Source organism: Lampris incognitus, chromosome 2 (assembly GCF_029633865.1).
Source record: "Lampris incognitus isolate fLamInc1 chromosome 2, fLamInc1.hap2, whole genome shotgun sequence".
NCBI lineage: Eukaryota > Metazoa > Chordata > Actinopteri > Lampriformes > Lampridae > Lampris > Lampris incognitus.
The window spans coordinates 100,333,395-100,360,106 of NC_079212.1; the positions used below are offsets into that span (position 1 = coordinate 100,333,395).

Here is a 26,712-nt window from a genome sequence, read left to right on the forward strand (position 1 = left end):
CAGTCACTGACACCCACACCCTGCTGTAACACAAACACAGAGACAGTCACTCTTTCTGCTTCACACACACACACACACACACACACACACACACACACACACACACACACACACACACACACACACAGACACACACTGGAAAGCTTTGAGAATTTACTGTTTGTTTGGAAAGAGATATAGGCACCAGGACACACACACGCTAACACACACATTGTCCCTTTGCACACAGCCACAGTCCTTCTATGTCGATCAGTATTTTTGCCTCTCTCGCTCTCTCTCGTCTCTCTTTCTCATTCCTTCTCCTGTAGAAGTTCATATATTATTCTGTTGTTGCTCATCTCAGTCCTCTGGCCTCAAAACCAAAACAGTGGCACATAACAATTTTACAAAACAAAAAGTACAAAAAGTCTGTTTTCCAAAATGCTGAACATGAAAGCTATACAAGGAAAAGAATTACAGCCTTCTTTTCAAAGCCCAAAGACACAGGTTACCTCGTATCCGCTATAAACGGCCATATTTCAGCGATATGTATGCCGCGACCCGAGGCGAGACCGTTCTAAAGGTCAGATTATTTGTGCGTGTACAGTTGCCGGACAGATAACCTCCTGTAATGCGAAGAACCTCTTGAAGATGTTGCAGTGGCGCTATCTTTTGGATGATCTGTGTTTTCACCGGTAGTGCTGTGTGCCAGGGGAGCGGATGACAATATATTACTATTGACAACCTTTTTTGTGTGAAATGATTAAGAAATATCATATATTCTATATCTGTTTCAGTTTATTGGTTTTTGAAAAACTTGAAAATATGACTTAGGCCATTATTTTAAGAAGGTGATGATATCTAACAAGAGCCGCTCGTGATGTCGTAACTCACGCTCCATCTCCTCCCTGAGGAGGAGCCGCTGCTGTCATCACTATTGAAGGAATCCAGTATAATTCAGTTCTTGACTCAGGCTCACAGGTGACTCCCATTTCCAAGTCTTTCCGTGATACTTACCTGCCGATCCTGCCTCTCAGAAAAATCCTTGACATGGAGGGCGCTGGAGGTCAAGAAGTGCCTCACAGTCTGACCATCCCACTTCTGACACCAATGTAGCGAATTCAGGGGGCAGCCGGGAATCAAACCCGGATAGCCCAGACCACAGGCAACTGCACTCACCAGTCAACTAAAGGGTCCAACCCCTTAGCCAAGGGCTAGCAAGTCTAGTCATCTGTGGTCGTTACCTAAGTATTTATAAAATGTTTGGGCGCCACGGTGGCCCAGTGGGTAGCACTGTTGCCTCACAGCAAGAAGGTCCTGGGTTTGAACCCCAGGCCGTCCCAGGTCCTTTCTGTGTGGAGTTTGCATGTTCTCCCCGTGTCTGTGTGGGTTTCCTCCGGGTGCTCCGGTTTCCTCCCACCATCAAAAAGACATGCATGTTAGGGTTAATACTCCTGCCTGCGCCCCTGAGCAAGGCAATGGAAAGAAGAACTGGAGTTGGTCCCCGGGTGCTGCAGCTGCCCACTGCTCCTATACAATACGATGGGTTAAATGCAGAGAACAAATCCATTGTAACCGAACAACTGTACAATGACAAAAGAAAGTAGCTTTCTTTCTGTCTAAAACACACATCTCATTTTTGCTGCGTTGTATGGACTGTGAAATTGTATGCAAGGATTTACCAACCCACTATCCCCTCCTCCCTCCACAGCCAGTAAGAAACCAGGAGAGCCCCTTATCATCTCTGACATCAAGAAGGCCAGCATGGCACATAGGTATACTACAACTCTTGCTTTAGTCTATCCTGTTGTATTCTGTTCTGCCTCTAATACAGGTTCTGTTTTATTCTTTTCTGGTGTGTCCTGTTCTGTTTTATTTTTGTTTTATTTGTTTTGTTTTGTTTTGTTTTGTTTTTGTTCTGCTCTGCTCTGCACTGTTCTGCTTCTCTTTGTTCGGTTTTGCGTGCCACACATGTATGCAACATTTTTACTTTACAGTTTACAACTGTAGAGTGGCACGGTGGCATAGTGGTTAGTGCGGTCACCTCACAGCACGAAGGTCCTGGGTTCGAGCCCCAGGGTAGTCTAACCCTGGTGGGTCATCCCGGGTCGTCCTCTGTGTGGAGTTTGCATGTTCTCCCCATGTCTGTGTGGGTTTCCTCCCACAGTCCAAAGACATGTAGGTCAGGTGAATCGGCCATACTAAATTGTTCCTAGGTATGAATGTGTGTGTGTGTGTGATGGCCTGTCCAGGGTGTCTCCCTACCAGCCACCCAATGACTGCTGGAATAGGCTCCAGCATCCCTGCAAGCAGGATAAGTGGATCAGATAATGCATGGATTACAACTTTATTGTTTGGCTCTGTCAGTAAGGCTCAAACATTTTGTGTAGTTCTATTTTTCTATTCTATTCTAGCAAAACAGTCTAAAAGGAATTTATTTGTAAAAATTGAGAAAACTCAAAGGAACTTTTGATGATCTCTGTCTCTCCCACCCTCCTTCTCACATATCTCGGGCAGCACGGTGGCCCATTGGTTAGCACTGTTGCCTCACTGCAAGAAGATCCTGGGTTCGAACCCCAGGCTGTCCCAGGTCCTTTCTGTGTGGACTTTGTATGTTCTCCACGTGTCTGCGCGGGTTTCCTCTGGGTGCTCCGGTTTCCTCCCACCATCAAAAAGACATGCATGTTAGGGTTAATACTCCTGTCTGTGCCCCTGAGCAAGGCAATGGAAAGAAGAACTGGAGTTGGTCCACGGGCACTGCAGCTGCCCACTGCTCCTATACAATACGATGGGTTACATGCAGAGGATGATTTTTGTTGTAACCATACAATGACAAAATAAAGTAGCTTTCTTTCTTAACGAATAATTTTCTTCCTGTCTGTCTACTATGTTCTCTTTCTTGTCCCCCCGCCACCACCACCCCCCGCCCCCCTTCAGAACGGGTACCTTGGAGCCAGGTGATAAACTTTTGGCTATAGACAACATCAGGCTGGAGAACTGCTCCAAAGAAGACGCAGAACAGATTCTGCAGCAGTGTGAAGATCTGGTCAAACTAAAGATACGCAAAGATGAGGACAACTCAGGTATGTCCTTGTTTGTGTGTGCGCGTGCGTGTGTGTGTGTGTGTGTGTGTGTGTGTGTGTGTGTGTTTGATTTGTTAAGCTGTGATTTAGTGTTTTAATTGCTTGACTTCAGTTCAACCTGGTGCCAGGTGCAACTACTGTGATTGACCACATGGGGGAAATGTTGTATCAAACTCCATTTTTTTTAAAACACAGCGTCTGCTGACGAACACGTTGGCCAGATATGTTTTATACCCGAGTCACGCACACATGCGTGCAAAACATAAGCACACATACATAAACAAAGACAAAAATATGAAGTGACGTTGTCACACATTTTCCTTTTTCTCTCTGACAGGTACACAAAAGCACTGATTGCTGGTCATCCAAAAGATGACTCAGGATGCAGAGTCACACATAATATCTTCCAGCACCACTTAGATGCACAGACTCACACCATGTGCATGCACACACACACACACACACACACACACATATATATATATATATATATACATACATACACACACACACACACAACCGAAATCCTCATGCACAACAAACATGCACACAGAAACGATGTGATTGTGTGTTTCTGCAAGATGAATAATGTCTACTTGGTTTCCATAGAAACTGCATCCTCATTGGTGTATTCTCCAGATGAGTTAAAATCTTGACCTACTTCTTAAAATAATATCTTTGTGTGTGTGTGTGGGGGGGGGCAGGGGTGAGAGAAAGAAATGCAAATGTTTTTCAAATGAGCAACACATATCAGGCAATTTCATCTGTCTCACAGAACTTAAACAGTTTTTGTGTGTGTGTGTGTCTCTGTGTGTGTTTCTGTGTGTTGCATGAATTTCAGATGAACAGGAAACATCAGGCAGCATTATCTACACAGTGGAGTTGAGGCGATATGGTGGCCCTCTCGGTATCACTATCTCAGGCACTGAGGAGCCCTTCGACCCCATAACTATATCTGGGCTCACCAAAAGAGGGCTTGCTGAGAGGTACACACACACATTCACACACATAGACATACACTACCGTTCAAAAGTTTGGGATCACCCAAACAATTTTGTGTTTTCCATGAAAAGTCACACTTATTCACCACCATATGTTGTGAAATGAATAGAAAATAGAGTCAAGACATTGACAAGGTTAGAAATAATGATTTGTATTTGAAATAAGATTTTTTTTTACATCAAACTTTGCTTTCGTCAAAGAATCCTCCATTTGCAGCAATTACAGCATTGCAGACCTTTGGCATTCTAGCTGTTAATTTGTTGAGGTAATCTGGAGAAATTGCACCCCACGCTTCCAGAAGCAGCTCCCACAAGTTGGATTGGTTGGATGGGCACTTCTTGCGTACCATACGGTCAAGCTGCTCCCACAACAGCTCAATGGGGTTCAGATCTGGTGACTGCGATGGCCACTCCATTACCGATAGAATACCAGCTGCCTGCTTCTGCTCTAAATAGTTCTTGCACAATTTGGAGGTGTGTTTAGGGTCATTGTCCTGTTGTAGGATGAAATTGGCTCCAATCAAGCGCTGTCCACTGGGTATGGCATGGCGTTGCAAAATGGAGTGATAGCCTTCCTTATTCAGAATCCCTTTTACCCTGTACAAATCTCCCACCTTACCAGCACCAAAGCAACCCCAGACCATCACATTACCTCCACCATGCTTAACAGATGGCGTCAGGCATTCTTCCAGCATCTTTTCATTTGTTCTGCGTCTCACAAACGTTCTTCTTTGTGATCCAAACACCTCAAACTTGGATTCATCCGTCCACAACACTTTTTTCCAGTCTTCCTCTGTCCAATGTCTGTGTTCTTTTGCCCATCTTAATCTTTTTCTTTTATTGGTCAGCCTCAGATATGGCTTTTTCTTTGCCACTCTGCCCTGAAGCCCAGAATCCCGCAGCCGCCTCTTCACTGTAGATGTTGACACTGGTGTTTTGCGGGTACTATTTAATGAAGATGCCAGTTGGGGACCTGTGAGGCGTCTGTTTCTCAAACTAGAGACTCTAATGTACTTATCTTCTTGCTCAGTTGTGCAACGCGGCCTCCCACTTCTTTTTCTACTCTGGTTAGAGCCTGTTTGTGCTGTCCTCTGAAGGGAGTAGTACACACCGGTGTAGGAAATCTTCAATTTCTTAGCAATTTCTCGCATGGAATAGCCTTCATTTCTAAGAACAAGAATAGACTGTCGAGTTTCAGATGAAAGTTCTCTTTTTCTGGCCATTTTGAGCGTTTAATTGACCCCACAAATGTGATGCTCCAGAAACTCAATCTGCTCAAAGGAAGGTCAGTTTTGTAGCTTCTGTAACGAGCTAAACTGTTTTCAGATGTGTGAACATGATTGCACAAGGGTTTTCTAATCATCAATTAGCCTTCTGAGCCAATGAGCAAACACATTGTACCATTAGAACAATGGAGTGATAGTTGCTTGAAATGGGCCTCTATACACCTATGTAGATATTGCACCAAAAACCAGACATTTGCAGCTAGAATAGTCATTTACCACATTAGCAATGTGTAGAGTGTATTTCTTTAAAGTTAAGACTAGTTTAAAGTTATCTTCATTGAAAAGTACAGTGCTTTTCCTTCAAAAATATGGACATTTCAATGTGATCCCAAACTTTTGAACGGTAGTGTACATATGTACATATTCATAAGCATACATACACATGAAGGTTCACAAACTCTCCATTATGTCCTGTGACGGGATTAACCAAGAACACACTGTCAAAAATGTTTTTTTTCCACTCATTCTTGACCCTGTCTTTAGTATTGCTCTCTCTCTCTCTCTCTCTCTCTCTCTCTCTCTCTCTCTCTCTCTCTCTCTCTCTCTCTCTCTCTCTCTCGCTCTCTTTCTCACACAAACCAAACCTACACGCATGCACACAGTGTCTTTCCTAGAGATCTGGGTCGCCGATGTGAGAGGTCAACTATGAGTTAGGCAGGCCACTGTAACCTATGAATATGAGCACATGCGTGCACAGGCTTTCAGGGTCCCTGACCTTCTGCAGGTTGGTCATCAGGGCTAAGCCAGTGTAGGACTGTGGATTTACAATCACAACACAAACAGTTCACAAAAGAATCATAGCATGGACTTTCTCACTCAAATGCAAATTCTTGAAATTGGCGTCACATAAGATGGGAAATGTGTGTCACGTAGCTTTAAAGTGTATCAGTGCCAGTGTAGATTCAGCTCATTCATTCCTACGCTGCAGTGTTAGCCTAGCTAGCATCACTTCTTACATGTCCTTGCAAACATTCAGCGGTGGTTTGTCTGCCTCGGTGTTATATGTGGGTATGTGAGTGTGTATTCAGTTGTGTGAAGCTCATGGGCATGCCCCAAATGTCAGTCAACTTGGACCAGTATGACCAAGATAGGATCAGAAAGAATGGCCTCGACTAGAAACAAGCACAGCTGCATTGAAAATCTCTTTGTAAATTGATAACTTGTAATAATTTTCTTCGTATCGCTTGTGAAATAAGTTGATAATTTCAATAAAATAATAAAACTAACAAACATAGTATCACTGCCCTTGCATACAAGTGACATTCTTATGGCAAAGTAGTGGTGATCTTTTCTTATATGCTAATGTTATCATTTAATGTCACTATTTCACAAGGCAGTTTAATCACCATAGCACATAATGATTATATCCTAGATTGTGATTAGAAGAATATATAGTAGCTGTTTTAAGGATCATACTGCTCATCACTCGCTCTCTCTTTCTGTTTGTTTGTGTGTGTGTGTGTGTGTTACTATTGAGATTCAGTAAAAGTCATATACCTGTGTGCAGGTCTATAGTTTTGTCAAAAATGGCTGAAAATATTACTGGACATCAAGCTCACTTTGCCAACCTATGTCTCTTGTTTTTGAGTTTCTTGAGGTAAAAAAAAAAAAAGCAGGGCATCCGGGTATCATGGTGGTCTATTCCGTTGCCTCAAGGAGATCGCCAGTTCGAATCCCTGTGTAACCTCCGGCTTGGACGGGCGTCCCTACAGACACAGTTGGGCGTGTCTGCGGGTTTGGAAGGCGGATGTGGGTATGTGTCCTGGTCGTTGCACTAGCGCCTCCTCTGGTCAGTCGGGGCGCCTGTTGGGGGGGAGAGGGGAATAGCATGATCCTCCCACGCGCTACATACCCCTGGCAAAACTCCTCACTGTCAGGTGAAAAGATGCGGCTGGCGACTCCACATGTATCGGAGGAGGCATGCGGTAGTCTGCAGCCCTCCCCGGATCAGCAGAGGGGGTGGAGCAGAGACTGGGACAGCTCAGAAGAGTGGCTAATTGGCCGGATACAATTGGGAAGAAAGGGGGGGGGGGTTTGCCATCATTAATGCCACTGCATGTTTTCTATGGGGTCATTTTGAATGTTCCTGGTCCTTTTGTCGACAGGTACGGTTCGCTAGCTTGTTGGCTGGTGTAGGTTGTAGTCTTGCTGCTTGTGAAGTGTGAGCGTGGTCTCGTTTCATCCTTCCCCACTGAGAAGTCCACTGTACACTAAGCTTTTCTCGTTGTAGAAACAACACCTAGTTTTTCCTGACAATGTGTGTTTAAACGCTAGTGCCCAGGTTCGAATCCCTCTACTTCCAGCATTTTATTCAAAACTCAAACCGCCACATAGCGGTGATGAAGCCATTACCACATGGATCATCTTGGATCACACTAAACCCTCACATATGACTGCATACCTTTAGTGATGACTTTAGCAGTGGGGGGAAATAATAATGGCTGTTTAAATTTGTAAAGCAAACAATTAAAATGGCAAATTATGTTATATGATTGCCTTCTCATTTTGCACAAATAACTCCTCGGGGGGAAGTCTCAACAACTAGGGAAGTAGCTCCATTTCCTGTGTCTCATAGGCCATTAGGTTTAATCTCATGGCATATGAGATAGGTTTATTTTTATTTTTATTAGTGATGTGTGTGTGTGTGTGAATGAGGATTGAGTGAAAGAGCAGTGGTTGGAATAATGAGAGACTTTGAGACTGATCTGAATGACTTTCTCCCCCAGACATGTCAGGTGTAGTAAGCCCTTTCATCTGCAAATTAACTGATACTCTATTCAAACACACAACATTTTACTGATACAGGTCCAGTACACAGTTGAGTTTCATCCAATATTTGACGCAATGACTATGTCCCAGTAATTGCTTTGGGAGAATCTGTTTTACTCTATCCATCCTGGAGGAGGACTCCCTCCTTTGATACTCTTCCTAGGGTCTCTCTCTTTTTGTGTGTTTGTTGTTGTTGTTTTTTTTATTTCCCCCCCTTTTTTCTTCCCAATTGTACTTGGTCAATTACCCCACTCAAAACAAGACCTCTGTTGTTTCATTCAGCGCCTGTTTGTGACAGGTTTCAGGTGCTCAGAGATAGGACATGTTGTAAGCGCAGCGTTCTAGCACACAGTGTAAAATCATGACTTTATACTGTGTGCTAGAACACTGCGCTACACTATAATTTTATCATAATCACGAGACAAACAGTTCATCAGATTAGCCTGGCACTCAGCCAGCGTTTCCTTTTCAGGGCAGTCAGCAGTCTTTTAAAGATCCTCCCAGAGGGGAGAAAACAGCCGTACGATAATGACCTCTGGGTTATCTCTCTCTCGTCCTCCAGAGTCTCGTTCTCTCCTGCTTGCTCAAAAAAAAAACCGTTTATAAAGAGTGAGGTTAGTTTTGCACTGACCTCACTCTTTATATCAGACAAGCCACACTTGATTTCCACCACCGTACTATTCCTTCAAACTCAGTGATTGAGAAACGATACCACCATAGAGAGTTATACAGGTTTCTGCAATAGTATAATTGAGCCTGAATCACCTTGCCCTGGAGGAAAGGCTTAAGCACTGCTGGCATTCACCAGATTTATCAATATAATATTACTGTGCGAGTACTTGAGATAGCATCGGGATAAACCTCGGGCCGTAAGCAGCTGTTTGAACGATCCTGATGTGAACAGAGACAGGAGAGAGATACACCGTCAGTTACAATGGCATCCAAGGGCGGCACAGTGGTTAGCGCTGTTGCCTCAGCAAGAAGGTCCTGGGTTGAACCCCGGGAATGTCTAACCTTGGGGGTCATCCCAGGTCGTCCTCTGTGTGGAGTTTGCATGTTCTCCCCGTGTCTGCGGTGGGTTTTTCTCCGGGTGCTCCGGTTTCCCCTACCATCAAAAAGACATGCATGTTAGGGTTATAATACTCCTGTCTGTGCCCCTGAGCAAGGCAATGGGAAGATGAACAGGAGTTGTTCCCCGGGCGCTGCGTGGCGGCTGCCCACTGCTGCTAGCTACACAGCTAGCATGGGTTAAATGCAGAGCATAATTTCCCTACGGGGATCATTAAAGTATATCAAAATCAAAAACATTTTTTTAAAAAATCAACAGTGTTAAGATGTAGTGGAAATGTTTGCAAGACATGCCGGGAAAAAAGTGTTCTGGATATAAGCTGACTATCAGATGAATCGGGGAGCAGTAGAAACAAGTGAGGTTCTGAAAGCACTTTCCAACAACTCCACACAGTAGATACGTATATGAAGACTGTTTAAGGGCGAGAGACCTAGCTCTGCATGACAAGCATGTGTCTGGCGGGATGCTACCATTGGACCAGGTGTCACGGCACCTGGCTAAGGACCACGGTGGAAATGGCAGGCGCTACAAGGCATGTCGGACTCTCACACAAAACTGTGTGTTGACCGTGAGCTGTTTGTGTCCGTGGACAGGTGAACAAAAGGAAGGGAGATGTGTACATAGAACATGCTGGAAAACAGCACACACACACACACACACACACACACACAAACCTGAGTGGTAAAGAAAAAGTGTTAAGCTCATTTTATCCTGTTATCTGTGTGTCTCTCTTTTTGTGTGTGTGTGTGTCTTTCTGTATGGATGTGTGTGTGTGTGTGTGTGTGTGTGTGTGCACCTCTCTCTCTGTGTATGTGTGTATGTGTCTCTCTTTGTGTGTGTGTTTGTGTCTCTCTTTCTGTGTGTGTGTATGTGTGTGTCTCTCTTTGTGTGTGTCTCTCTTTATATGTGTGTGTGTGTCTCTCTCTGTATGTTTGTATATGTGTGTGTGCATGTGTGTCTCTCTGTATATGTGTGTGTGTGTGTGTGTGTGTGTCTCTTGTTTGTTTTGCTGTGTGCTTGGTAGGACTGGGGCGATACATGTGGGGGACCGTATCCTGGCTATCAACAGTGTGAGCTTAAAGGGCAAGCCGCTGAGCGAGGCCATTCACCTGCTGCAGATGGCTGGCGAGACCGTCACCCTCAAGATCAAAAAACAGCTGGACAGTGAGTATGAAAACTACGACATGGAAACTCCACAGAGAGCCGGTTTCCCTACAGTCACACTAAATTTATTTTTCAAGAGTAATGGCTGTTACCAACACGGGGATCACTGGTTCGAATCCCCGTGTTATGTCCGGCTTGGTTGGCGTCCCTACAGACACAATTGGCCGTGTCTGTGGGTGGGAAGCCAGATGTGTGTATGTGTCCTGGTCGCTGCACTAGCGCCTCCTCTGGTCAGTTGGGGTGCCTGTTCAGGGGGGAGGGGGAACTGGGGGGAATAGCGTGACCCTCCCACATGCTATGTCCCCCTGGTGAAACTCCTCCCTGTCAGGTGAAAAGAAGCGGCTGGCAACTCCACATGTATCGGAGGATGCATGTGGTAGTCTGCAGCCCTCCCCGGATCAGCAGAGAGGGTGGAGCAGCGACCGGGATGGTTTGGAAGAATGGGGAATTGGCCGGCTACAACTGAGGAGGAAAAAAAAGGGAGGGGGGGATCCAAAAAAGAGTAATGTCTGTTGACAGTGACGACCAGCTCATATGTTCTGGCTGAAGACATGTTTTATGTAATGTGCATTTAAATAATAAGTGCATACACATATAATTGAAAAGATGGTTACAAGATTAAAGATTACTTGCGCTCTCCTCAAAACAAGTGGCAATCGGTGTCCAAATGATTTATGAGACAGGAAAATGTCCTTTCCAGTGGAAACTATGACTGAGGACATGGTTTAATGTTGGTGAAGTAACTCGGCTGTTGATGACACACCGAAATGCCTTAAAATTAAATCTGTGATTCTCAGTCGGCCTTACTTCTCTACCTATTGCTTTTTTTTCTTCTTTTTTTTAACCATAAATCACTGACCCCTAATCCTTTCCAAGAACACATAATTATTGGTTTCATCTAATTGTAAAGTACTGTGGGTTTCCTTTTCTTCTTCACTGTTTGAGTCTTGTATTGGTGGTCTTATATTTTAGCCTATTCTAGGCGGCACGGTGGCGCAGTGGTTAGCGCGGTCGCCTCACAGCAAGAAGGTTCTGGGTTCGAGCCCCGGGGTAGTCCAAACTCCTTGGGAGTCATCCCGGGTCGTCCTCTCTGTGGAGTTTGCATGCTCCCCCCATGTCTGCATGGGTTTCCTCCGGGGGCTCCGGTTTCCTCCCACAGTCCAAAGACATGTAGGTCAGATGAATCGGCCATACTAAATTGTCCCTAGGTATGCATGTGTGTGTGTGTGTGTGTGTGTGTGTGTGTGTGTGTGTGTGTGTGTGTGTGTGTGTGTGTGGGGGGGCCCTGTGATTGCCTGGCAGCCTGTCTGGGGTGTCTCCCCGCCTGCTGCCCAATGACTGCTGGGATAGGCTCCAGCATCCCTGAGAGCAGGATAAGTAGGTCGGATAATGGATGGATGGATAGATATTTTAGCCTACTCTATTGTTGCACTTGTTTTAAGTCACTCATGTGTACAAAGATTTGGGTGTTTTTTTTTTTCGTTTTAATTTCTTGACTGTCAATCTTGTTTCAAAGCGAATGAAAAGGCCTAAAATATTGTGTTTCTTAAGATCCCCAGTTTTCTTTGACGTTTGCAACAACAAACGAATCAATCGATCGTCTTGCAGATGCAGAGGACAGGAAGACTGTTGAGGGAGAGGACACAACAGAGAACGACCTCAGTGACCCGGAAGAGGACGATTTGACAGACAGCCAGCAGACCAATAAGCTGTCAGAGTTTTACTCCACCACCATCCCCAGCGTGGACTCAGCCATGGAGTCATGGGACGGCTCAGGGCTGGACGCAGGCTACGGTAGCCAGGGTAGGCCGGGAGCCTGGTGTAGATAGAGGGCTGAAGGCTGGGTCAGTGTCGAACAGCTGAAAGGCTTGAAAGGGATGTTGTTCTCAATATGTCAGGGTTAGGGTAGGTATGCTTAGCAATGTAGTATGTCACATACACTCCTGCAAGGCGACTGATTGAGTTAAATCAATGTATGTCTTAAGATATACTTACTACACAACACATTATTGCATATGCGGCACGGTGGCCCAGTGGTCAGCACTGTTGCCTCACAGCAAGCAGGTCCTGGGTTCGAACCCCAGGCAGTCCCAGGTCCTTTCTGTGTGGAGTTTGCATGTTCTTCCTGCGTCTGTGTGGGTTTCCTCCGGGTGCTCCGGTTTCCTCCCACCATCAAAAAAGACATGCATGATAGGGTTAATACTCCTACCTGTGCCCCTGAGCAAGGCAATGGAAAGAAGAACTGGAGTTGGTCCCTGGGCGCTGCAGCTGCCCACTGCTCCTATACAATAGGATGGGTTAAATGCAGAGAACAAATTCATTGAAACCTTCAGTTGGAAAAATAGAGTGGATTTCTTCTTCTTAAGTATGGTTTTCATGGCCAAAAAAACACTTGTAAAGGCGGCATCTTAGTTCTTATTTTAAGAAAATATTTATATGTCATTCAAAAAAATAAGCTCTTACGAGGTTTCTCTTGGCATCCTGCAGGTACTTACAGCCACCAGGCGGCTGGTGTTGCCCTTCACCCCCATGAATGGAGAAGTGTCAAACAACGGAGCACCACGCCCCCTCCTGGACGCCGGAAGAATTACCCCTTTAGTGACGGGGGCTTCAGTGAGGACGACTGGGATAAAGTACCAGGGTAAGGGCCTAACACGGCCTACGTTTCCTCTGTGGGTCCAAATCACCTGAAGCAATGATTTATGTGTTCCAGTTCACTGTACGTAACTCTTATTTAAAGTAATTTGGCTTTGCCAAGGTGACACTAAAGGCGGTGGATTGAAAGACTCAGAAAGGTTGGCGCCTGGCTTTTTCTCTGGTTTTACAGGGAACTTTATGAGAATCCAGGTTTCTCCTCTTCAGGGAGTACTGCTATTTCATGTTCCACGCTAAGAGAGAACATCACTAGATCATGCATTATTTTCATGGAGGACATCACTAAATCACATTTTATGTTCTCTGAAGAACATTATTGACACATGCTTTATCTTCTGCAAGAGTTGTTGCAAAATATCTTATACTCTATGGGGAATGATATAAGCTAATATATTTTTCTTGTCCACAGGGGGAAGTCAAAAGTTCATATTTTATCTTTGACTGGCTTTATTAAGTCATTTTTTTGTGTTACAGGGAATTGTCACTGGATCACACTATATCTCCTACTCCACAAGAACATACATGTGAAAGTATTATGTGTGCCATGGTTCAAATCCTAGCTTAGTTGGGAGCTATTATAATTGCCTTTATAATTGTTTTTTTCTTTAGATTTATCATTAGTCACAACGGCACCTCTTTTGCCACTCCATAACTGAAATTTCAAGCAAATATGTGCGTTATTTGACAGGCTACTCGTGCTGCCTTGTGCACTTGACTGTAGGTCATTGAACATTGGAAACAACATGGTCATTTGAGAAGGAATGTTCTTTATGGTTTCAGTACTTTTAAGAAAATATTATCCTGCCCAAGTCAGTCAGTGTCTGCTGAAAATGTCCGATGCAGATTAGCAGGACAAGCATTTTAAGCATGGCGACGATATACCGTGACATAACCGTAATATGATTCATTTATCAATTGTTTTCCATAACATTCGGTTCAATTCCAAGTAGAAAATAGGATAATTGTTTTAATCAAATCTACTCAATGTTCCCTCTTACTGTTTATTGCAACATGGTGACTTCTGATAGGTGGTCACTTTTTCCAGCTTAGTTAAATCTTACCCCCCAGTCATTTTTTTTTCCAATGGAAGAACACTATGGCTTGTGAGTTGTTTATATTTTCTGCTACTCCCGGCAGTGTTGCCAACTTGGCAGTACTTCCACTAGATTAAGTAACTTTGCAGATCCCTAGACTTGTTTTTTCAAAAGTAAATACCTAAAAATCTCCCTACGTTTTCGTGCATTTGGGAACAATTACGTATTGGCTTCCTATGCGTTTGGCACAAATCAGCACTAATGGATGTGCAAATCACACCAGTCAGAGAACCGACTACATGCTCCCTCTCCTTTTGCTCTGGATTCATTAAGCAACAGCACAAACATATCAGCTTACATACAGAACGCTAATCATATCTCTGTTTAACATCAGTGTGTATACATGTGCACACACATTGTTAGTGTTCCCTGTTGCCCCCGCAAATCACAGAGGCAAAGCATGGAAATAGAGATATATCTTACCCCAGTGTGACTCCTGCAAGAGTAAAACAAAAAAACCAACAAAAAAAAACACTCGACCCCCAATGCATAGGAGCATTTTTTCACTTTCCTTCCAAATGAGTTGGCCACACTGCCTACCAACCCTTGTCCTTGGGTAATCATTTGAGTTTGCCTTTGGCAGGCGCCCCTAGAGGAAATCAAAAGCTAAACACAGTCATACCAAAACTTGTAATAATACATACAAACATGTTTAAGCAAAGTACCTGTGCGCCTATATTTGTGCGTTTTTGTGTTTATTTACTTAAATTTGTGCATGTGTGTTTCTGTGCATTTATGTATTGATTGATTGATTGCTTGCTTGCTTGATTAATTGATTTATTGATTTTCCCCTGGGAGACACGGCACAGTGGTTGCCTCACAGTAAGAAGGTCCTGGGTTCGAGCCCCAGGGTAGTCCAACCTTGGGGGTCGTCCCGAGTCGTCCTCTGTGTGGAGTTTGCATGTTCTCCCCGTGTCTGTGTGGGTTTCCTCCGGGTGCTCCGGTTTCCTCCCACAGTCCAAAGACATGTAGGTCAGGTGAATTGGCCATACTAAAGTGTCCCCTGGGGTGTGTGTGTGTATGTGTGTGTGTGTGTGTGTGTGTGTGTGTGTGTGTGTGTGTGTGTGTGTGTGCCCTGTGATGGAATGGCAGCCTGTCCAGGGTGTCCCCCCACCTGCCGCCCAATGACTGCTGGGATAGGCTCCAGCATCCCACGACCCTGTGTGGATAAGTGGTTTAGATAATGGATGAATGAATGGATTTTTTTCCCCCTTTTTCTCCCCAATTGTCAGTTGTACCCATCCAATTACCCCACTCTTCTGAGCCATCCTGGTCGCTGCTCCACCCCCTCTGCTGATCTGGGGAGGAATGCAGACTACCACATGCCTCCTCCGATACATGTGCAGTCTCCAGCCGCTTCTTTTTCACCTGACCATGAGGAGTTTCACCAGGGAAATGTAGCACGTGGGAGGATCATGCTATTCCCCCCAGTTCTCCCTCCCCCCTGAACAGGCGCCCCGACTGACCAGAGGAGGCGCTAGTCCAGCGATCAGGACACATACCCACATCTGGCTTCCCACCCACAGACACAGCCAATTGTGCCAACCAAGCCGGCGGTAACACGGGGATTCGAACCAGCGATCCCCGTGTTGGTAGGCAACGGAATAGACCGCTACGCTACCCGGACGCCTGTTTCTGTGCATTTATATGTGTGATTGGTTGGACATGTATTTCTTTTTTTCCATATGTGTATGTGTATGCATATGTAAATGTATCTATTTCGTGTGTGTGTGTGTGTGTGTGTGTGTGTGTGTGTGTGTGTGTGTTCGTTCCCAGTTATGGCAGCCAGCAACCAGATGGTGTTCTGTTGGATCCAGATGACAGTTTGTGGTGTCAGGCCCTTGAGGACCTGGAGACCTGTGGCCAGTCGGAGCTTCTCAGAGAGATAGAGGTGTGTTAGCATTTATTCATTAGTATTAGCACCACGGATTTGAAAAACAAAAGTGAGTGACATGCTGACCTATTTACTCTCACCAGTGAGTAGTCAGTCAAAATACCTCAACAAAGAAATTAGCATGTTAAACAAGGCATGGTAGAACAATGTGTCTCCAACATTAAGCTCAGTTGTTGAAACACACACATACACATACAGGTATTTTGCTAAACTAAGATTAGCATTTGTGAGTGATTTACAGCAGCCAAATGGCATTTGCTCAATCTGAGGATGTGACATACATCGACATGTTTGCATCAGCCACACTCAGACCGGCCAAAGAGTATTAAGTAGCACTTATGCAGCTGGAATTTTCTTAATGCACACGTGCGTGTGTGTGTGTGTGCGTGTGTGTGTGTGTGTGTGTGTGTGTGTGTGTGTGTTTGAGAATTTTTTTTTGTGTCAGTTTGTCTGTTTACATCCCTTGATGATTGTCTGTGCACATACGTGTGCATATTTGAGCTAGTGTTCCTTTGTTTTGCCCGTGCCAACATTTTTTTGTGTGTGCATCTGTGTGTGTACGTGTACATGTGTTCACAATATGTGTGCACATGCTTGCAGGCGTCCATAATGACAGGTACAGCCATCAGTTTGGGTGTAGATGGAGTCAATAAGCCCACTGCTGAGCCCATACTGTCTCACGGTAGAATGAGCCCACTTCAAAGGAACTCTCTCCTGCACCAGGGGACCCTCCTCCACCAGGGGACCCACCTTCACCAGGGGACCCACCGCCACCAGGGGACCCACCTGCATGAGAATGCCCACCTTAACCAGGAGTCTCAGCTTCACCAAGGTAAATGATTTGAGGGAGATGCAGCACCAGACTGGGGTATAAATCATCTTGAGTTTATTTCATCTGGTCTTAAAGAAGAAATTGTGACATATATGAGTCTAGTATTCCTTCTTTACTTTAACTTTAACTGCCAGCCTATATCATTTTGGAGTGAAACTCTTAAATTTCATCTAGAGTCCCACCTGCACCAGGAGGCCCAATTACATCAGGGGGTCAACCTCCGGCAGGAGACCCGTTCCCCTCTTCTCCACCAGGAACCCAAGTCTAAGGCCTCACTACGAGTGTCGGAGAGAACATGGGAGTCTCGTAGGATCAAAGAGGAGATGCAGGAGATTCTGTCTCCTACGCCTCTGGAGCTGCACAAGGCTGGTTATAGTTCTGCTGATCCCGTCTGTCTGTCTGCCAGCCTTCCAGTCCAACCGTCTGTCTCTTCTACTTTCCCACCTGTCTATCTGTACATTTGTTTGCTAGCTTCTCCTTTTGCCTGTTTTTCGGTCTGCAAGTAATCTATTTGTTTTTGCTACCGACACCTTTGTAGCTATTAAAAGGTGGTAATTTTGGTTTGTGCCCACCCAGGGACGCCAAGAAGAAAAAAAACGGGAAAAAACGTTGGTAATTTTCTTTGCAGGCCCAGCAGAAAATCAGAATCAGAAATCAGAAATTATATTATTGCCATATGCATTATATGCACTAGGAATTTAGCTTGGCATTGTTAGCACAGAGAATAAAACAAGATAAAATAAAAAGTATGTGAAAAAGAAAGCACACACACACACACACACATATATATATATATATATATATATATATATATATATATACAGACAGACAGAGAGAGAGAGAGAGAGAGAACGAGAGAGATAACTGAGCTAGGGGGTAAAAAGTAAGTCTGTCAGTGGGGGTGGGGGTCAGGGGGCCTGTTGATTAGTCCAACTGCAACAGGGAAGAAATTGTTCTTCTGGTGTGAGGTTTTGGTCTAGCCTCTTGCCAGAGGACAAAGTCTCAAAAAGGTGGTGTCCAGGGTGAGATGGGTTGGCAATGATCTTCCCTGCCGGCCTCCAGGTGGAGAGATGGGAGGCACAGCTGATCATCTTCTCCACCAAGTGAATGACGTGCTACAGCCTGCCCTGGTCTCTGGCGGTAGCAGCAGCATACCAGACAGTGATGGAAGGAGGTTAGTTAGGATGGACTCAGTGATGTAAGTATAGAAATTCACCCTCATTGTCTGTGGCGGGTTGAATTTCTTCAGCTGCCACAGGAAGTACATCCTCTGCTGTGCTTTATTGATGAGGGAGCTGATGTTTAGCTTCCACTTGAGGTCTTGAGTGCTGGTGGTGCCCAAGAAATGGAATGACTCCACAGTAGTAACTGGGGAGTCACACAGGGTGGGGGGTTGGAAGTGGGCAGGGCAGGACTTTTCCTGAAGTCCACCGCCATCTCTATTGTCTTCAGGGGGTTTAGATCCAGGTAGTTCTGGCTGTACCAGGGAACCAGGTGGTCAACTTCCCATCTGTAAGCAGACTCATCACCCTCAGATGTGAGTCTGATGATCGTGGTGTTGTCTGCAAACGTCAGGAACTTGACAGATTGATGTCTGGAGTTGCGGCCATTGGTGTAAACCGCAAAGAGCAGCAGGGACACGATGCAGCCTTTGGGGACATCGGTGCTGATGATCCAAGGGTCCAGGACATGCTTCCCCATCTTCGTGTGCTGATCCTGTAGGTCAGAAGTCAGTGATCCACCTGCAGATGGAGTAGGGTGCGTGGAGCTGGGTGAGTTTGTCATGGAGGAGAGCAGGGCTTATTGTATTGAATGTGGAGCTGAAGTCCACAAACAGGATCTTGATGTAGGTGCCAAGAGAGTCCAGGTGGAGGAGGATAGAATGGAGAGCCATGTCGACTGCATCGTCTGATGACCTGTTGGCTCTGTATGTGAACTGTTGTGGATCCGGGAGGGGGGTGGTGATGGACTTGAGGTGGGACAGCACAAGGCGTTCAAAAGTATTCATCACTACAGAGGCCAGAGTGACAGGTCTGTACTCATTTAGGCCTGTGATCATTGGCTTTTTGGGGACAGGGATAATCTTGGAGGCTTTGAGGCAAGATGACACCCTGCAGTCCTCCAGGGAGGTGTTAAAAACGTCTGTGAACACTGGAGACAGCTGGTCTGCACAGTTTTTAAGGGTTGAGGGGGAGGCAGCATCTGGTTCAGCTGCCTTGCGGTGGTTCTGTCTTCTGAACAGCCTGTTAACATCCCTCCCCTGAATCAAGAGAGAGGGTGTGGTTGTGGGGAGGGGAGTGCTCAGGCTGGGAGTTAGGGGGCAGATGTTGGTAATGGAAATGGAAATGGGGCCCTTGGTGGAGTGGGAGGGTGGAGCACTAGGTTGATCAGCTGTTTTTCTGACAGTCTGTAGTTTTTAGTGTACTAGTTTCTCTCTCTTCTTGTCCCCATCTCTATTATTATCTATTGTTATCTGTCTGTAAGGATAACACAGTAATAGTAAACACATTAAAAAAAATCACATTAAAAGGAATTCAGGGGCATCGGGGTGATGTAGCGGTCTATCCCGTTGCCTACCAACACGGGTACCGTAGGATCGAATCCCCATGTTACCTCCGGCTTGGTCGGCGTCCCTACAGACACAATTGGCCGTGTCTGCGGGTGGGAAGCCGGATGTGGGTATGTGTCCTGGTCGCTGCACTAGCGCCTCCTCTGGTCGGTCGGGGCACCTGTTCGGTGGGGAGGGGGAATTGGGGGGAATAACGTGATCCTCCCACGCGCTACATCCCACTGGCAAAACTCCTCACTGTCAGGTGAAAGGAAGCGGCTGACTCCACATGTATCAGCGGAAGCATGTGATAATCTGCAGCCCTTCCCCGGATCAGCAGAGGGGGCTAGAGCAGCGACCGGGATGGCTCAGTACAACTGGGGAGAGGAAAAAGGGTGGGGGGGGGGGGTTCTAAAAAAAGAAAGAAAGAAAGGAATTCAGGGGATTTTCTCTGTCAGTTCAGAATACAAATACTTTAATTTCCAAATATGTATATTACTTATGTTTTTATTTGTGGTGTATCCATAACAGAGATTAATTGCAGCTTGTGTGACGTACTCCCTGCTGTGACATTGACACTGTTCAGTGCTGAGATATAAGATGTAGTAGGTTGACACATGAATGTATCTGCTAATTGCTGACTTTCTTTGTAAGACTCTTTAAAACGTGTCTCTATTAAGAGTGTCTGCTAAATAGGAAAAATGTAAAATATACATGTGTGGGTGCCCTAGGTGAGGGTGGGGATATTCCAAGCTGAAGGAGACAAGCCCACCAGTAAAGTTTATTTGCATTTTAGTTGCACCATCTTACATGATTTCAAGCTCAGTCCAGCATCCAACACGCTTTGGTTGTACATTTTTGCAGTTGACAAAGTTGGTCCGGTCATGGATTTAGCTTTACATGAAGTGTAATTATGACCAGGTCAGACATCAAGAAGGCATGCATGTTAGGGTTAATGCTCCTGTCTGTGCCCTTGACCCAGGCATGGCAAGACCAACTGGAGTTGGTCCCCCGGGCGCTGCACGGCGGCTGCCCACTGCTCCTAGCTACACAGCTAGGATGGGTTAAATGTAAAGCGTAATGTCCCCACCGGGGATCAATAAAGTATCTCAAAATCCAAAAATAAAAATAAAATAATAATCAGATCAGCATTTGGAATGTGGCAGTAACAGAAACAGCATAACATATGTCTTTGTATCAGTCATGCAATTATGGAATGTAGCAGGTTATATAATACATTAAACAGTATGCGATTCAAGATGCAGACATTTAAAATGATTTATAGAATACCTGATGTTGTACAACAATGTTATACATCCTTCAAAGTCTTACTGTGTATGAGAGAGCAGGGGGAGGCTGAGACCTATTAAATCTAAGCCAGGCGAGAATGTTTATTGCTTCAAGTTAATCTGGTCAGTTGACATATGGTTCGGTTCAAGGTGAATTACCACAGTGGATTTTTGATACTCTAAACCTCCAGATATCCAGGGTAAGTTCTCTATGGTGATATATCTCCTGTGCACAGAACTGCAGGGGAGTTCGGGGGTCATGCTGTAAATATTATGAGGGTGTAATGTACCTCCTAAGTAATGGAAGTACCGGGGTCCCTGTGATGGAGGGACAATATGAACACACAACACAACCAAATGCATGCACATGTGCGTGCGCGCACGCACACACACACACACACGCGCGCACACACACATACAAATACACAAAATCCAAATAGTCTGAGGGGGATGACATGTCCCATCCTATGTTTGGCAACTCGTCAATATATCTGCTCGATTTTCATTTTCCCCCGCTTACATCTAGTTTATTTTGCAGCATGGATGTGGTTTTCTGACAGCCAGCAGCAATTTCTTAAGCCTCCTCTTCTAATCCATACCATTTGTGCTCTTTGAAATTGCACTTATCGCCAAGAATCTGCAGCAGTTTCCTGTGGGCAAAACAACTAAACTGGTATGAGAAAAAGTGTGCAAAAGTGGAAAAAAAGTTAGGAATGTGTTTTCAAAATGACACTTTTTGGCAGAGGATGGTCGGACCTCTGCCGCAGTTGGCCCTGCCAACGTGCAGTTGGCTAATTCTCCCTTGAAACTTGCATATCTTTCTTGCTTTCTCACATCGCTTCATCAGCCATATGGTTCCTGTCTTTTTACAGACTACCTCCTACTCTGGTACTCATTATCGCTCGCTCTCTCTCTCTCTCTCTGTTGCTATATGCCATATTTGTATGTTCATAACCCTGCATTGATGTTTATGTGTGGATTACTCGCTGGATATGATTTCTGTTATGTAATACAGTATAAAGTGCAGAACCCCTGCTGTCTGCTGTACATCTGTGCGCTGCAGTAGTTTTTCAACCCAGCTTTTCATGCCAAAAACCCATTAAACTTTTACAGTCCAGGACCCACAGGGGAAATAAAGTGTCTTAAACAGAAAAAAGCAAAGCATCATAACATATGCTATATCCTAAATGTTTTATTGGTGGCCACATCGTGAATGCAGCAGAAGACTTTTGAGTTGCTCCCTAAGAGAAAAAGAGAGCTGAGGTCAACTGTTTTTCATGGTTGTTTTTTTTTTTTTTATGAGTCAGACTATAATTTTTGGCAGAGCACCCAGACAGTCAGATGTGTTACAGTGGCAGCCAGTCTAGATTTACATCATGCATTTATTTTCATATATATCCTTGTTCAGCACTATAAATAAAGTGATACGCCTCCCTGAAATCCCCCTTTATGCATTTAGCCTGCATCTATCCTGCATTAGTATTACATAAAATAGTAGCCAGTATAGGGGTACCCTGGATTTATTTTATCACTACTATAAATTCTTTCACCAAGGTAACAGAAGAAGAAACAAACCGTTAAATAAAAACATATATCTTTGCCAAACATTCAGCAAGCCATCCCAACACAGTTCCTATTGAGCATGGAGCCAGACTGCAGCAATGCTACAGCAAGGTTGCCATGCATAAATGGGACTCTGACAGCAGCTCCAGCTTGTGTTTGGACAACAGACCCACAACCCAAATGTCATTTGACTGTGTAGCCCCAACCAAATCAAACCTAAAACTAAACTAAACTGAACAACACGAAAGTACACTACACTTAAACTAAAACTAAACCTGACCAAAGCATCTCCTCATTATTATTGTTTTTTTTTCTTCGTAGGTAACAGTGATAAAAGACCCAGAAAGTGATGACTTTGGCTTCAGTGTGTCAGATGGTTTTCTGGAGAAAGGTGTTTACGTCAACATGATACGGACCGACGGTCCGGCCGACCGAGCCGGCCTCAAACCCTATGACCGGATTCTCCAGGTACCAGCACAGAAAGCAGCTGGATATATTTGTAATAAAACCCAGTTCAGCTGTGACTTACTGGTGGAACGACCACAGATGTGTAGACTCACTAGCCTTTGGCTAGTCGGACCCTTTAGTTGACTAGTTAGCGCAGTCACCCGTGGTGCGGAGAACCCAGATTCAATTCCCGACTGCTCCCTGAATTTCCCATACACTGGCATGGAATGTAACAGTGCTTGTTGATAAAGCAGTCACTACCTTGTGAATTTAAATAGTGATAACTTTATCCAAGCACACAATGGTAAAATTAACAAATCATAGAAATGTGTCACCAAATTGATAAATCAACGAATGAACTGTTAGTCAACCAATCTGTGTAAACAGTGTTGGTCATGGACTCTTATGCGAGTGACTAGGTGGCGATAATGTTCCAATGGGGATGGTGATCCTTACAACCATTCATTCGAGGTTCATTTGAAGCTTGAAGTGGGCAGGATTAAACGGTATACCATGAAGGTGTTACACTGAAAATGATTTTGTCAAGCCTGGTGACTGTTCAGAAAAATCACCCTCGAGGGCCAAGCTGTCCGCTTGTGCGCTAAAACAAATAAACACGAGCCTTTTACGTGGCGGCACCGCTACATTTTTTAAAGCAGCCACAGCATCGTTTCTTTCATTGTAGTTATATCAAATTTATTTCAACATGTTAATGGGATTTTGTGCTAACTAAAAAAAATACTTTAGTGATTGCAGTTTTCCCATAAAAAGTATTTATCACAGAATAGATAAAAAATAGAATAGAATAGCTCCGACCGATTGTCAAGCCTCGGATCCAGGAGGAACAATGCGGATTCCGTCCTGGCCAATGGACAGGACCAACAACAACAGACCAACTCTTTACCCTTGCGGAAGTGCTAAGGGAGGCATGGGACTTTGACCAGCCAGTCTACATGTGTTTTGTGGACTTGGAGAAGGCTTACGACCATGTACCCCAGGGCATTCTGTAGGGGGCACTGCGGGAGTATGGGGTCCTGGGGCAGTTGCTACAAGCCATCTGGTCCTTTTATAACCAAATCGAGAGCTGTGTCTGCATTCTCGACACAAAGTCGAACACATTTTCGGTGGGTATCGGACTCCCCAAGGTTGTCCCTTGTCTCTGATTCTGTTTGTGATGTTCGTGGACAGGATCTCAAGGCGCAGCCAAGGTGAGGAGTGTGTCCATTTTGGGAACCGCAGAATTGCATCTCTACTCTTTGCAAATGATGTGGTTTTGTTGGCTTCATCAGAACGCGACCTCCAGCGTGCATTGGGGCAATTTACAACTGAGTGTGAAATGGCCGGGATGAGAGTCAGCACCTCCAAGTCTGAGGCCATGGTTCTCTACCGGAAAATGGTACATTACTCCCTCCGGGTTGGGGATGAGTTGTTGCCTCAAGTGAAGGAGTTCAAGTATCTCGAGATCTTGTTCATGAGTGAGGGTAGGATGGAGCAGGAGATGGTGCAGGCAGAATGGTGCAGCATTAGCAGTAATGCAGACGTTGTACCGGACCGTTGTGGTGGAGAGGGAGCTGAGCTGGAAGGCAAAGCTCTTAATTTACCAGCCAATCTTCATTCCAAACCTCACCTATGGTCATGAGGTTTGGGTAGTGACCGACAGGGTGAGATCACGGCTACAAGCGGCTGAAATTAGTTTCCTCCGTAGGGTGTCTGGGCTCAGCCTTAGAGATAGGGTGAGGAGCTTAAACATCCGGAGGGGGCTCGGATTAGAGCCGCTGCTCCTTTGCGTCAAAAGGAACTAGTTGAGGTGGTTCGGACATCTGATTAGGATGCCTCCTGGGCGCCTTCCTTTGGAGGTTTTCTGGGCACATCCAACTGGGAGGAGACCCCGGGGTCAGAACTCACTGGAGGGACTAAATGGCCAATCTGGCCTGGGAACACCTTGGGATCCCCCAGGAGGAGCTGGAGGGCATTGCTGGGGAGAGGGACTTCTGGAGTGCTCTACTTAGCTTGTTGTCCCCGCAACCTGAACCCGGAGAAGCGGCTGATGATGAGATGAGATAGATAAAAAATAGAATAGAATAGATTTTGCACGCTGAAACAAATATGACCTCAGTGTGTAGGGTTTGTTATGCGCCCTCATTTTATGTCTTTATCTTCTGAGGAGGTGTGTTTAGCTTGCTCATTCCTTATTTTGAGTTTTATAAAATTTCAATTTGGAAAAACTAAAAACGTACTCCTAGACTGTTAGTTGTCTTGTTTAAGGGACCCGATGATGTTACACTCGTTTTTCTCAGATATGCTAATCTTAGCAAGCAAAAATTTGTTGAAAAGAATAACCAAGACCTCATCCAACACTTGTCTTTTCTCTTTCTCACTCTCTCTCTCTCTCTCTCTCTCTCTCTCTCTCTCTCTCTCTCTCTCTCTCTCTCTCTCTCTCTCTCTCTCTCTCTCTCTCTCTCTCCCCCTCACTCTCTCTCAATTGATATGTAAATCGGTTCTGTGATGGAAAATTAAGTCTTTATTGGACAGGTTATTGTGAAGGAGTGACTTTGTTCATATTGTTAAAAAGATGACATGTTAAAGTCTATTTCTTGTTGAAACTAAACTTGTTTTACGATTCAAAAAAAGAAAGATGAGCTCTTTTGGATGTGTTAAGGTAAAGGAATGACCTTGTTGATATTGTCAAAAGATGTCACCGTTACATTTTGTTTCCCCCCCCCCCCCCCTCTCTCTCTCTCTCTCTCTCTCTCTCTCTCTCTCTCTCTCTCGCTCTCTCTCTCCCCCTCTCACCCCCTCCCCCCCCCCCACCCCCCCCCCCCCCCCCCCCCCCCCCCCCCCCCCCCCCCCCCCCACCCCCCCCCCCCCCCCCCCCCTCTCTCTCTCTCTCTCTCTCTCTCTCTCTCTCTCTCTCTCTCTCTCTCTCTCTCTCTTTCTCTTTCTCTTGTCTTTCCAGGTGAACCATGTGCGGACACGGGACTTTGACTGTTGTCTGGCCGTGCCGCTGATCACAGAGGCTGGAGACCGACTAGAGTTAGTCATCAGCCGCAACCCACTGGCCCACGCTGAAACAGAAGATAACAACAATAATATAGACCAGTTAGACCTCTAACAGCACACACACACACACACACACACACACATGCACAAAAACCAATACTATACACCAATTAGACCTCCTCTAACGCACAAACACTTACTTAGAGCCAGAGGATGACAAGATACTAAAGAGCAGCTATATGTTTAAGGTACACAAACACACACAAGAACCCAGAGCATAACAATCGGACTAAAGACCATTTAGACACCTGTACACACACAGACAAATGCACTTGCAGAGAAAATGACACAATAAACCACCAGTAAGGTCTCTGAACACACATCATCACACACACAAAAAAACAGTTGTATACACAGACACAGATCTACACACACACACACACACACACACACACACACACACACACACACACACACACACACACACACACACACACACACACACACACACAGGGTTCGAATTACACACTAGCTTTCAGGGGAGGCCTATGTCACATGCACGCACATACATGTATATGAGCGGTCAATTCCAGGGTTACTGCAAAAAAGATATTACAGTTACTACATACGGTCAATAACATTTCACTTCATACAGAGAAAATCTGGCCATGCAGGTAATGCAAAGAGAAAAAAAACCAATTCACTGGTGCAATGTTTTTATTTATTTATATATATATATATGTATAGCTTGAGCAACAACAATGAAAATCCACACGGTGAATCGGCCAGTGGTTTACTCTGTGCTTCTAAGCAGGCCAGACCTAAGTTCCCTCACATGACAATATCAGGACATGCCCGCAGCCTCGACTGTTGGTCTTCCACAGAACATAGGCTAGCAAGACAACAAACACAAACGCCTACTGCATAGTAAAACATCCTGGAGGCAACGTCACTATGATAATACACAGTACCCATCACGCTTTTGTTCAGCACATTGCAAAAACAGCATTGAAACACCATCGGCCTAAATAAGATGACA

The 26,712-nt window shown here is 45.1% G+C and overlaps 1 protein-coding gene across 1 annotated transcript in view; it reads left to right on the forward strand.

Annotated features, from left to right (window-relative positions):
• The window catches only part of LOC130107218 (glutamate receptor-interacting protein 2-like), a 296,900-nt gene extending 271,115 nt beyond the window's left edge, over positions 1 to 25,785 (forward strand). Inside the window, exons 15-25 of the mRNA XM_056273700.1 lie at positions 1,691 to 1,754; positions 2,917 to 3,062; positions 3,904 to 4,048; positions 10,212 to 10,351; positions 11,960 to 12,154; positions 12,839 to 12,992; positions 15,877 to 15,991; positions 16,595 to 16,792; positions 17,057 to 17,191; positions 22,548 to 22,694; positions 25,630 to 25,785. Coding sequence (XP_056129675.1) covers positions 1,691 to 1,754; positions 2,917 to 3,062; positions 3,904 to 4,048; positions 10,212 to 10,351; positions 11,960 to 12,154; positions 12,839 to 12,992; positions 15,877 to 15,991; positions 16,595 to 16,792; positions 17,057 to 17,191; positions 22,548 to 22,694; positions 25,630 to 25,785 — 1,595 coding nt within the window. The remainder of the gene's footprint in view (positions 1 to 1,690; positions 1,755 to 2,916; positions 3,063 to 3,903; positions 4,049 to 10,211; positions 10,352 to 11,959; positions 12,155 to 12,838; positions 12,993 to 15,876; positions 15,992 to 16,594; positions 16,793 to 17,056; positions 17,192 to 22,547; positions 22,695 to 25,629) is intronic.
• The last annotated feature ends 927 nt before the right edge of the window (positions 25,786 to 26,712 follow it).